At 53.7% G+C, this 13,523-nt stretch overlaps 1 protein-coding gene across 1 annotated transcript; it reads left to right on the top strand.

Annotated features, from left to right (window-relative positions):
• Positions 1-8,624: 8,624 nt before the first annotated feature.
• On the top strand, positions 8,625-10,022 carry LOC142004716 (olfactory receptor 4D1-like). Its single transcript, XM_074982378.1, has one exon. It carries the CDS (start codon positions 8,625-8,627, stop codon positions 9,555-9,557), a length of 933 nt encoding a protein of 310 aa, XP_074838479.1. The 3' UTR covers positions 9,558-10,022.
• The last annotated feature ends 3,501 nt before the right edge of the window (positions 10,023-13,523 follow it).

The raw sequence follows: 13,523 nt of genomic DNA, 5'->3' as shown, positions 1-13,523 counted from the left end.
CCCTCCTCTTTGGGAGACCCGAACGGACCTGAACAGACTGGCCCTGGCTGTGCCTGGGGGGCTGGGATCTTTGTGCCTGAACCCTGCCCTGAGCCCCTCGCACCCCACAGCTCCAGACACCTGCAGCAGCAGACGTCCCGTTACAGAGAATCGGGGAGTATCAGGTTTACTGATAAGAACATAAGGGCTACGTCTACACGTGCAGCCAACATCGAAATAGCTTATTTCAATGTAGCGACATCGAAATAGTCTATTTCGATAAATAACGTCTACACGTCCTCCAGGGCCGGCAACGTCGATGTTCAACTTCGACGTTGCTCAGCCCAACATCGAAATAGGCGCAGCGAGGGAACGTCTACACGTCAAAGTAGCACACATCGAAATAGGGATGCCAGGCACAGCTGCAGACAGGGTCACAGGGCGGACTCAACAGTAAGCCGCTCCCTTAAAGGGCCCCTCCCAGACACAGTTGCACTAAACAACACAAGATCCACAGAGCTGACAACTGGTTGCAGACCCTGTGCCTGCAGCATAGATCCCCAGCTGCCGCAGAAGCAGCCAGAAGCCCTGGGCTAAGGGCTGCTGCCCACGGTGACCATAGAGCCCCGCAGGGGCTGGAGAGAGAGCATCTCTCAACCCCACAGCTGATGGCCGCCATGGAGGACCCGGCAATTTCGACGTTGCGGGACGCGGATCGTCTACACGGTCCCTACTTCGACGTTGAACGTTGAAGTAGGGCGCTATTCCTATCTCCTCATGAGGTTAGCGACTTCGACGTCTCGCCGCCTAACGTCGAAGTTAACTTCGAAATAGTGCCCGACGCATGTAGACGCGACGGGCGCTATTTCGAAGTTGGTGCCTCTACTTCGAAGTAGCGTGCACGTGTAGACGCAGCTCTTAAGAACTCCCATACTGGGTCAGACAAAAGGTCCATCCAGCCCGGTAGCCTGTCTGTCAACCATGGCCAGTGCCAGGTGCCCCAGACGGGAGGGACCCAAGACAATGATCAAATGATTTTTCTCTTGCCATCTGTCTCCAGCCTCTGACACCAGAGGCCAGGGACACCATTCCAACCCTTGGCTAACAGCCTTTTATGGACCTGACCTCCAGGAATTTATCTAGCTCTGTCCTCCAGTTCTTGTATTATGGGCTCAAGTAAATAACTTCTCCTTGTTTGCCCTCTCCACACCTGTCGTAATTTTATAGACCTCTATCATGTCCCCCCTCAGCCTCCTCTTTTCTAAACTGAAAAGTTCCAGTCTCTTTAGCCTCTCCTCAGATGGCACCTGTTTCAAACCACGAATCATTGAATTGCCCTTTTCTGAACCTTTTCCCAGTGCCAGGAGATCTTTTTTGAGGTGAGGAGACCACCTCTGTGCGCAGTATTCAAGAGGTGGGCGTAGCATAGATTTATATAGGGGCAGTAAGATACTACTTGTCTTATTGTCTATCCCTTTTTTTTAATAATACCTAACACCCTATTGGCCTTTTTGACGGCCTCTGCACCCTGCGTGGAGGTTTTCAGGGAACTGTCCACGATAACTCCAAGATCTCTTTCCTGATTAGTTATAGCTAAATTAGCCCCCATCGTATTGTGGGTACAGCTGGGGTTATTTTTTCCAATGTGCGTTACCTTCCACTTATCCACATTAAATTTCATTTGCCATTTTGTTGCCCAATCACTCAGTTTGATGAGATCTTTTTGAAGTTCTTCACAGTCGGCCTTTGTCTTGACGATCTGGAACAGTTTCGTGTCATCTGCACACTGAGCCACCTCACTGCTCACCCCCTTCTCCAGACCATTTATGAATAAATTGAACAGGATTGGTCCTAGGATTGACCCTTGGGGGACACCACATTACCCATCTCCATTAGGAAAATTTACTATTTATACCTACCCTTTGTTTCCTAGATTTTAACCAGTTCTCAGTCCATGAAAGGACCTTCCCTCTTATCCCAGGACAACTTCATTTACACAAGAGCCTTTGATGAGGTACCTTGTCAAAGGCTTTCTGGAAATCTAAGTATACTAAATCCACTGGGTCTCCCCTGTCTGTATGTTTGTTAACGCCTTTAAAGAACTCCAACACGTGAGTAAGACGTGATTTCCCTCTGCAGAAACCAGGTTGACTTTTTCCCATCAAATTCTGTTCTTCTCCATGCCTGACAATTTTATTCTTTTTATTTTTCACCTAAGTTGCCCGGAACTGACGTTAGACTCACCAGTCTGGAATTGGCAGGGTCACCTCTCGAGCCCTTTTTAAACGTTGGTGTCCCATGAGCAATCTTCCCGTCATTACGTACGACAGCTGATCCAAAGGACAGGTTCCAATGCCCTTGGATGAACACCATCCGGTCCCGGGGATTTGTTAACATTATCTCTTTGTTCCAATAGATGCGATGGTCACTCACGTCAGTTCCCAGTTCAGTGGGATGTTTCCAGCCATGCAGATGAGCTTTGTTCCCAGCTCTTTGCTGGTCCCTTGCTCTGAATTCAGAGGGAGTTGGGCTCTGTGGTTTGAGAAGGTCGCCCACCCCCGCCGTAGGGCCGTGCAGGTTCCTTTGGGCACCGGCTGGTGTGGGTAAAACCCCCCATGGGCAGGCGGGTGAGACGTTGTGGCTGGAGTCGCAGTGTGGGCAGAGCTGCCAACGTCGGGGTGTCGGGCAGGGACTGGTTGTTGGGTTGGGGATTCTGTGGCCGGGCAGGAGCCTGGCTGGAGCCGGGGCTGGAACATGGGCCCTTAAAGTGCCAGGGGCTCCCTGAGCCAGGAGCAGATGAGCTGGGCCCACGTCTGGCTCAGGCCCGGCTCTGACTCTGCCCCAGGGTCACTCCCAGGTGCAGCCCTGCAGCTGCCGCCCTGCGGCCTGTGGGAGCCGCCTGCCCACGCCGGGGTCCGGGAGCCGGCTCAGAGGTCACTCGCGGGCAGTGCGGGTGGGGGGTGAGTTACAGCCGGGCTCCGCCGCTCCCCCAGGGAAACTGCCCCCCCACCCCCACGCTCCCCTCCCAGCTGTCCTGCTGCCCTCTGGGGCTCTGCCGCAGGTCCCCCGCAGGGCCGGCCCGAGGCCAGACCAGGCCGTGCAGAGCCTGCAGGGGAGGGGGAAAGGGGGGTCACAGGTTTAACTAAAAGGGAGGGGGATTTTTGTTTGGTTTTTTTCTTTTTTTTCCTTTTTGCGGAAAATGGGTTGACGTGGCTATGCAAATGAGAGAGTGACATATGCTAATGAGCACCTCATTTGCATTTCCTCTGCCGCAGGGGGGCGGCATTGCAGACACAGCCCCAGAGGGACTCGGGACCTGCCCCAAGGCAGGAAGTGCAGAGAAGCAGCTCGACCCCCCCAGCCCCCCTTAAACCCGCTGCTTCTCGTCCTGTCCTCAGAGCCCAACGACGACGTTTTCTCCCTGCGCCGTAAAACGCTCTGAGGCATTTACAAACCGCGTCACGTCCCCCTCGGTCTTCTCCTTCCAGCCTCACCCAGCCCAGTTCCTCCCCTCCCCTCCCAGCGCATGTTCTGCACCTTTCCTCAGCCTCGGGCTCTTCTCCAGCCCCTCTGCAGCTTCTCCCCACCTTCCCTCAAGTGTGGGGCCAGCCCTGGGCACAGCCCCACGGAGGCTGCTCAGCGCAGAGCGGGGGGAAGGAATTGCTGCTCCTGGCTGGCTCCCAACACCCGGCAGTGCCGCCCACAAGCAGGTTGGCGCTTCTGGCAACAGTCTCACCCTGTTGACTCCTCTGGAGCTTGTGCTCCGCTCTGAGCCCAGATCCCTTTCTGCAGGACTCCTCCCTCGACAGCCACTTCCCCGGCTGGGTGTGACACGGATTGGCCCTTCCTCAGGGGAGCACTTTGCGCTTGGCCTTGTTCAGCTTCACCCCATTGACCTCAGGCCGTTTCTCCAGTGTGCCCAGATCAGATCGAATTCTGCCCCGTCCTCCAGCGCACTCGCCCCCCAGCCTGGGACCGTCTGCAAACGTAACTCGCCTCCGCTCTGCCCTCCCCGCAATGGCGGGTGAAGGGTGAAGGGACCCGGTCCCAGCGCAGCCCCTGCGCAGCCCCACGGGTTGGGCCCGTCCCGCCCGGCTGGGAACCGTCACTGACGACTCCCTGAGAGCGGCGGGAGGAGAACAGAAGCGGGAGGGAATCTCCCCTGCCGGTGACCACCGCTCGGCCAGGCAGCAGCCAGACTCCGGGCGCGGGGGCGGAGGGGTCTCAGCAGACGTCCAAAAGGCCGGCCCAGGTCACCTCCGGCTCCCAGCGCTCTGCCAGCCCCAGCTCCGTGTGAGGCCTCCCGCCCCACCGCAGCCCCCACCCACCCTGCTTGGCGGGGGGCCGGGAAAGGGGGCGGAGGCAGGAGGGGGCAGCCAGAGGGAGGGAAAGGGGCGAAGGGGAACCAGACCGAGCAGGCTCCAAACCCCTCGGAGGCTCCCACCTTCTCCCCGGGCCCAGCCCCACCGGCCGCGGGGAAGGAGAAAACGCCCACGAGGCTCCTCCGGCCCCGCCCGTCGGTCCCAGTTCTCCCTCCGGCCCCCGCAGAGACCCTGGGGAGGCGCCGGCTGCTGCCAAGCCGCGGGAATCTCTGAGCTCGTCCCCCTCGCGCCTCTGTCCTGATTGGCTGTTGTCAGGGTCCCTCTGTGAGGTCATCCCTGTCCTCCAATAGGCTGAGGTCCTGCCACAGGCCTTTGTGATGTCACTGCTACCCCCACTCCTCCCCCCCAAGGCTGGTGTCCTGGCCCTGGCCAGCCCCTCTGGAGGTTGGAGGGATCCCCTGGAGCCCCACTGAATGGCAGCTGGGTCTGGGGCAGAGCGGGCTGGGCAGTAACGTCCCAGGGGCTGCTCCCTCGGCCCCACCCAGCTTGTCAGTCCTCAGCATACAGACCAGTGTAAGCGGAGAGGTGTTAACCAGACACTGGTCTGAGCCCTGGTGTGGGCACAAGGGCGCTGCTATTGAGGCCCCTTCTCTTGCTAGAGTGTATTGTACGTCCCCAGCTGGAACCACGGCCTGCTGGAGGCTCTGTCACACAGTTAGGACTGACTCTGAGGTCATCTCTTCAGCAGCACACAACCTACTTTCCAGAGGAGAGAAGGTCCATTATCCCCATTCTACAGATGGAGAAACTGAGGCAGAGACAGGGGCGGGGCCTTGCCTAAAGTCACCAAGCTGGAAACTGGTGGGCCCAGACCTGCTGAGTCTCAGTCCAGGGCTGGACGTCCTCCCCTTGATCAGGAACAGCCATATTACTGCCCCTCTCAGTGGGATTCCCACAATACACCCGCTGCTGGTGCTGTGCAGTGGGGTCGCTCCGCTTGCGGGCCTGGGGACTCGCCTGGTTCCCATTCCAATGGCAGGACCTGCTGTCAGGGCAGTTCAGTCCCCAGAGTGAAGGGAGCAGCCACAGTCCTGCTCTGTAAAACCAGAATGATATTCAAATCAATGGTTTTGTTCCTTCGAAACACGTCCTGTCCCACACTGGGTTTGTTCTGGTTGCAAAGCAGGTTTTCCCTGGGGAAACTGAACGTTTTCTGCTCCAGCCAATTGCTCAGAATAAACACTTCCAAGGCTGGAACAGTTTAACTTCCTCCACCTGGGAGACTAAAGGAGAAATTGCTGTCAGCGAAGCAAATCACAATCCTCTACTCAGTGGAGAAACAGAATAGAGAAGAGTTATTTACTTCTTCCCGTGGCACAAGGACTAGCCGGTGACCAAATGACATCAGCAGGGAGCGGATTTACAACAACCCAAAGAAGTGTTTCTTCACATGGCACAAAGTCAGCCTGCGGAAAGTTCCTAAAGTTACTAACGACGCCTCTTGTGGGCGAATCCCCAGAGCTCCAGAGCAACAATTTTCGTGATCTTTCCTAGTAAAGCTCTGGGGGAATTTCAGCATCTCGTCATGCCCAGCACCAGCCTTAGTGAACACTTAACGGGGAGATTTATGAGGCTCTCACCTCCTTGGAACTGGGTCGTCTTCCTCTGCTGGCCAGGACGGCAATGATCAGCTCAGACCCCACAGGACGCCCTGGATGTTTGGGAGGCAGCCGGCTCTGAGGTCACAGCCACGGCCAGTTGCAGCAGGTACGGACTTTTCCTTCACACAGTGTGCGGTGCGACGGTGGGGACTGGTTATTAGCATTACGATGAGAGCTGCTCAGGGCTGCACCGCTCAGGAAAGAACAGCCTTAGCCGGGGAGGTAGCATCTGGCACTCACAGAGCAAGTGCTCCTCCAAAGGGATCTCCAGATGTTACCTGGAGTTCCCAGAGCAGTCTCAGCAGATAGGGGAAGGACAAACCACAGCTGCTTTGCTCCCAGGATGGTCCGAGGTCTTTGTGCCTCTGGCTCTCCCAGACCAGGTCTGCAGGACTCAGCTAAGAGATGCTGGGGCAAGGTGGTGGTGTGAATGAAACCGAGAAAGAGCGATGGGAGGTATCTGGGGCTGCAGATAAAACCAGAGTGAGATTGCCAGGGCGGCTGCTTGCTTGTAGAGAAGTTTACCCGTCTGTAGCTGTCTTGTAGCTTTACTCTGAAATTCCAAAGCCCCAGAATTTCAGTGGGAGATGTCTGGTCAGAGCTGATCTTTGTGGTCCTGGCCAGCAGAGAAGGAGGGGCCAGTTCCAGCGAGGAGACAGAGCCATAAATCTCCCCACTTGTACGTTCCCAAAGGCTGGTGCTCGGAGCAATGAGATGCTGACATTCCCTGGAGCTTTAGCTCACTAGAAGCTTTACTCTGAAATTCCAAAGCCCCAGAATTTCAGTGGGAGCCGGACACCGAACGCCCTTCATCTCCTGGGACCTGCCAGCCTCCAGTGTCCAAAAGCCACCTGTCCGACAAGGACTGAGGAGCATCCCGTACTATCCCTGTGAGTGTCTCTCTGCTGCCCATAGGCTGGTACCTGGATGGAGCTTTAGGGGTCTCCTCCAGCAGCTGACCCAACAGCTGTGGGTGCTTAGCTCAGCCCAGAGGTGCTCAGGCTTTTACATCAAGCTGTCTGGAGCTGAGTGCTTGGGCGTGGCTTCAGCCTCCACTCCTTAGCAGCTGCAGTGAGTTCGGCAGCCTCTGAGGTTGACAGGAAAGTGGTGAGCAATGTCCTGTCCGCTTTCACTGCCTTTGTCCCCAGGAGATCCACCTCCTGGCCCTTGTACCTGAGTGCTTCACGGTCGTCAGGGGACTGGCCCTCAGAGCCTTCCTACCAAGGCAGGGAGCTGCAGCATTGCCCTGTTTCACAAAGGGACAGTGAGTCGCAGTCCCTGGTTTTTAAAGGGCCCTGGAGAGGTCAGGAGTGAGAGGATCGAGGGGAATTGGTCATCTACCTCCATTATTCTCCTTGGAAGAGCGCACACCAGGAGGGGGTGTGAATTGTTTATGGGCACAAAAGGGCTCCATCGACCCTACAGTTGTGGAGACAAAACTGGGGTTTTGTTGGGTGTCGTTGACAAAACCTGTGAAGAAGCTACGTGCAAAATGTGTTAAAAAGCCTTGTAGATGCTCCGGGGGCGGGGGAGGGGGGCGGTTTGTTGACAGAGCGGATTGAAAGATCGAGCTGCTTTTATGTGCAGACACAATCTGTGGGTAGAAGTTTTGTAAGGACGTCTCTTCCAGCAGTAACTGCTGTCAACAGGTGATTCTAGCGTCGATGTAGCCAAGTTGTCTCTGGTGGGACAAAAACTGTATCTTGGTCTCTGCAGCCCAAGGTCAGTGGCTTTCCCACAAAACCGTTCTCCTGAGTTTCTCACAGCAACTTCACCCTGTTCTCTGGAGCTGACATTTTCCTACAGAAACAATTGACTTTGCAAGTACATAATTCTGTCAACAAATTGTGGATGACAAGATCTGTCTTTAATCATTTTTTTTTTAAAAGTGATCTGAAATTTTAAAAGCAAAATATTTGTTTCATGGAATCTTGAGTCAAAATTTTCAATCTTTACATACTCAAGTAGTCGAAAAGTGAAATAAAATTAAAATTAAAAATTAAAATTATTTTATCAAATTCTCATTCATTTTTCTCCCCTTTCTTTCCTCACCCCTCTTATTTTTTCCAATTGGCAAACTGAAAACCGAGAGAAAATGCTTGGGAGTATCTGGGAGAATACCCAACAAAGTAAAAATAAAACCCCCTTGAATTCAGGTCTTTTTGCCAAAGACTGAATCAAAAGCAATATGTCATTAATAATGGGATCAAAATAAAAAGTGGGTCTTGAATAGCAATTAAATGAACATGAACATTTTGTCTCATTTAAAAATATTCCAAGTGGAAAAAAATTGGAACCAAAAATATCAGGTCTTTTGTTTTTTTCCTTTAAAGATTTTGTTGCAAGATTTTGCTCAAGAGTTTCAAAATTTTAATGGAGATTAAGTGCCTACATCCTCTGGGTGTTTTAAATATCTCACGATAGGTGCACCTACATGTCCTCACATTTTTTAAGCACAAGTACTTTAAGTTCGGCAGCAGACTCCACAGGCACCAAAACGAAGTGACCCGGCTTTTCCAAGATGAGCTTTTGCTTTGGTGGGATCAGACAGTGAGATGGAACCTCTTGGATGGCGGAGCTGACAATTGTTTTTCTCAAGCTGAGAACCTTTTGCTAAATACTCGTATTATTCAGTTCCCAGGTAAATATTGAAGGACACCGAATGGAGCAGGAGAACTTCACCTTGAGAGTTACAGAATTTGTCCTCTTAGGCCTCACCCAAAGCCCTCAGCTGAAGCAATTCCTCTTCATTCTCTTCTCTATAGTCTACCTGACAACCTGGCTGGGAAACGTCCTCATCATCACCACCGTGATCTCCGACCACCAGCTCCACACGCCCATGTACTTCCTTCTGGCCAACCTGGCGTTCATCGATATCAGCGACGCTACCGTCAGCGTGCCAAAGATGCTGTTGGGTCTCCTCTCCCAGAGCAAAACCATCTCATTCAATCAGTGCATCCTCCAAATGTTCTTCTTCCACTTCGTCGCCGGTGCCATGGTCTTTTTACTGGTGGTGATGGCGGCTGATCGGTACGTGGCCATCCATAAACCATTGCAATACTTGACTATCATGAACAGGGGTGTGTGCGTGGGGCTGGTGGCGGGCACGTGGCTGGGAGGGTTGTTTCACTCGTCTGTGCAGATTGTGCTAATCCTCCAGCTACCGTTCTGTGGGCCAAACGTCCTGGACAACTTCTACTGCGACGTCCCACAAGTCCTCAAACTGGCCTGCACCGACACCTACCTCTTTGAGCTGCTGATGGTTTCCCAGAGCGGGGTGCTGGCCATAATTATCTTCATTCTCCTGCTCATCTCATACACCATCATACTGGTCAAGATCAGGACGCACCTCACAGAGGGGAAGCACAAGGCTCTGTCCACCTGTGGAACCCAGATCACTGTTCTGTGTTTAATATTCATCCCTTTTATCTTCATCTACGCGCGGCCCTTCCAGAAATTCACCTTGGACAAGGTGGTCTCCGTCCTTTACACGGTCATCACCCCAATGCTGAACCCCATGATCTACGCGCTGAGGAATGCCGAGATGCAGAAGGCGATCAGAAGACTAATGATCAGAACACTCTCCTCAGGGTAGGGTTTGCCCAGGAAAACTATTTAGAAATAACAACTGTTATTATTCTAATAGTCTAATAATAGTCTAACAAACAAATAATAGTTTGTTATTTCAAGCTAACTCTTCCAGCATCTGCACAATCCGCCTGTGATTCCAAAATAATTCACAAATCACAATTGGCTTTTTTCAAATTTGGTCATTTTCATTCCCTGAGGAACAGCGCCCACGTCACAAGAGCTATTTCGAAATCGAGGCTGCCAGCATAGTGAACAGAACCGATTTTGGAATCAGCCGTAGGGCGTCCATTGGCTGTATTCGAAAGAGGGCCCAGAAGTGCAAATGCTGTATTTGGAAATAGAGCGAACTCTTTCATGTCCAGCATTCTCTAATCCCGTGCTCTCAAATAACCGGCATTTTAACCAGAAGTGAATGTCTGTGACGTTTTCCATAAGTGCAGTATAGAGAGAGTAAATGTAAATAAATGCAGCAAATCCCGTATAAGTTTACACTGTACAGCACTGCTGTTGGTGGTTAATAAAGTACTCTGCACACATTTTGGTATGTTTCTTTATATCTAATATTTTGTTTCCTAAGTGTTATGCACTGCTAGGTGTACCTCTCTGTCATCCAGAATACCTGATTATCCAGCACCTTCTCGCTCCCAGGGCTGCTGGGCACAGAAGAGTTTACTGTAGCTAAGTGCTATTTGAAACGCACGTTTGTGTGTAGCAGCGTTATTCTGAAATAAGCTCTTCTGGAAAATCTCTTCCAGAGCAGCTAACTTTGAAATAAGGCTGCTGTGTAGACAGACCTTCCGGGAGCACAAGAAGGCATCATGGGTTTTGTTTTCTTTTTAATTTTCACTCGATGGTTTTTAAATTTGTTACTATCGAGCCCCATAAACCCTCACAGTGTTAACAAACCTCCCCCCCAACGTGTGCTTTGCTCCCTTTAGAAGAGGGAAGTGTGAACACCATTACACAAGGCTCTGGGGAGCCCTGCTCTGGAACACCGTGTGCAGTTCTGCCCTCCCCGGTTTAAGAAATCCGGACAGGGGCAAGCACAGAGAAGGCCAGTGAGGATGTTCAGAGGAGTGGAAAAGCTGCCTATGAAAGGCGTTTGGAAGAGCTTCACTTGCTCAGCTGAAGCCAATGGAGGCTGAGGGGAGAGACGATTGTTCTGACTCAATCAGAAGACTTGTTTAAGTTAGGGCCCACTCTGGACACAAGCAAACGTGGATTTAAGCTGGCCAGCTGGGTCTCCACTTGTACTCCTCTTTGGAAAGAGGCATGCAAGTGAAGGAAAGCGAAAATGCAAATGAGGCACTGGTTTACATATCTGGTACCTCATTTGCATATTGTCCTTCAGATACCAGTCTCCTACTTTGCGAAGGGGGCTCAAAGGAGGCCGGAGAGAGGCTGTCCTCAGTGGTGATGGATGGCAGAACGAGGAGCAATGGTCTGAAGTTGCAGTGCGGGAGGTGTAGGTTGGATATTAGCAAAAACTGTTTCCCCAGGAGGGAGGTGAAGCACTGGAGTGTGTTATCTAGAGAGGTGGTGGAATCTCCGTCCCTAGAGGTTTTCAAGTCCTGGCTGGACAAAGTCCTGGCGGGGATGATTTAGTTGGGGTTGGTTCTGCTTTGGGCAGGGGGCTGGACTCCATGACCTCCCGAGATCTCTTCCAGCCCGAGGATTCTATGAATTTTACATCCCCCCAGCCTGAGCCCCAGGACCCCTGCCCAGCTCACACCGCCAGCTGCAGGCTATTAATCGCTGCACAGAAATACCCTGGGCGCCCATCAGACGTATTCCCCAGTCCCACTAGGGTCATCTGGCATCTGTATTTCGACCAGAATTCCTGGCGGGAAAGGGAGGCGGGCGGCTCCGGTGCACACTGCTGGCCAGACCGTGAACAGCCCAGTCGGTGGTGCTGCAGGAGGGAAGACAGGCTGGTCCCACCTGTCCTGACTCCACACTTTGTCCTGGAAATGGCGGGTAACGCCAGAGCCGGTCCTGCCAGCCACCTCCAAGGGCCACCATGGAGCCAGAACCGGCTGGGAGCCCACCTTAGCCCCCTGCACCACTGACTGGGAGCTGCCTGAGGCACATTTATACTCCAACCCAGAGCCCCAAACCCCTGCCCCAGCCCTGAGTCCCCCCACCCAGAATTCCTCCAGCACCCCCAGCCCCTCAGCCTCAGCCCACCCCGGGGCCTGCAGCCCCTGCCACAGCCCTCACTCCTTCCTGCTCTCCAACACCCAGCCCGGCCTGGAGCCCCTCTTGCCAGAGCCCCCACCCCCAGTTAGAGCCTCACCTCTCCCGCCCCTCCCACCCCGACCCCAGCCCAGGGGCAGCGAATGAGCATGGAGGGGAATGAGCCGCTGGAGAGGAGAAGGTGGTGACTGGGAGGTGGGGAAGGGGCGTGGCCAAGGGATCCTGCTGTGTAGGAGTAGAACGTTGGCCCCCTTAACTCCCGGGGGACGGCTGAGTCGTCCTCTGGGCAGTCAGGCTGGGTGGACAGTCAGGGTTTCCCACGCCGCCCTGGGAATAGAGCTAGAGCGTCTGGGGAGGGCACGCGGAGGGCTGGAACATGGAGGGTTTGATTCAGGCTGACTCAGTGTGACGTGGACGTTGGAGCAGCAGGTTGGGATGTGGGTTCAATGGTTCCTCACGAGAGGTTCCAAACGAGGTCAGGTCAACACCAGACCTCACAGTCGACCACCGATTTGCCATGCCAGGTACAGCCACCGCGTAGCTAGAATGGACGTACCTACCACTGGCTGATCTGGCTGTGCTCACAGAGGGAGGCCAAGGGGAGAAACTCTCCTGCTGAGCTCTTTCACGCCTTGCGAGAGTGACAAGCACCAGGCTCGGCTGTTGACCCCCGATCCTGCGATTTCGCACGTCCCCGCCAGGGCACAAAGACCAAACCCCGGAAGAACGACTCCGAATGGGTCAGTCTCCCACGTAGGGTACATGTGCCAGGTGTGCAGTCTCTCCAGCCCTCGGTTAACCACCCCAGGGTCTGTGGACTCTCCTCGGAATCCTGGTCTTCCAGTATAGACATCCCCAAAGGGGCCAACTCAGGTAGGAGAGCCTGGTCAGTTCCAGGATGAGGGTGTTGACAAGGGCCCAGAATGTCCCAACGTGTCCTGCTGATTCTCCCCGTTCCCATGGGCCCCCAGGCTGATGGTGAGCTGAGAGTCCATCACTCCCACGGACAGAAGTTGACCCTTCGCCGACGGTTGCTTTTTGTCCAGTGGAAAGGCCGGTGTTTGCAGGACTGATCACACTCGGCTGGCTCCCATGCTGGCTTGCAGCTCAGACCCAGGACAGAGCTTGGTCTCTGGCAGTGTGTTGCAGCTACTGGGGGTGTCTGGTTCTTTGCAGAGTTGACTGAATTTTTTTTAAATAATCTAGTTTTGCAAAATATTTCCACTATTTTGTTGCCCGAACACCCAGTTCAGAAAGATCATCTTGTAGCTTTTCGCCGTCTCTCTGCGATTTAACTGCAGTTCAGCTGCAAATTTTGCCCCCGCACTGTGTATCCCTTTTCCCAGCTCATTTGTGAATGCGATGTGCAGAGCTAGTCTCCACACGCAGCCCCAGGGGTGGTTGCGGGACACCTCTCTGGGACTCTCGCGATTCGCACACAAAGCTAATCCATGAAATGCTCCAAAATATGTCAGTCTTTTAGGTGTCACAGGACTTCTTGTGGTTCTCGAAGGTCAAACAAGTGTCCCCAGAGATGCCTAGAGAGTGGACTGGTGGAGAGGCGCTGATGTTCCTTGTGTGGCAGGACAAATGATGTTCCAGGGGACAGACCAGTCCCCCTCAAGCATCTCCAAGGCAGGGACCAGCCACCGAGGGCAGGTCTGTGCACGCTGCTGTGTTATCCCCTCGCCTTGTGTCATGCCCAGAGTGCCACAGTCCGGCAACAACTCTCTCCGTAGCCTGGCCTGATCTTCCCCCAGCAGCTCAGTGTCGG

The sequence above is a fragment of the Carettochelys insculpta genome, chromosome 32 (assembly GCF_033958435.1).
Source record: "Carettochelys insculpta isolate YL-2023 chromosome 32, ASM3395843v1, whole genome shotgun sequence".
Classification (NCBI taxonomy): domain Eukaryota; kingdom Metazoa; phylum Chordata; order Testudines; family Carettochelyidae; genus Carettochelys; species Carettochelys insculpta.
This window is presented reverse-complemented; position numbering and strand designations above follow the sequence as displayed.

Bases quoted from the DNA above. Each gene is read 5' to 3' on its own strand.
- LOC142004716 (XM_074982378.1), top strand. From the start codon at position 8,625: ATGGAGCAGGAGAACTTCACCTTGAGAGTTACAGAATTTGTCCTCTTA.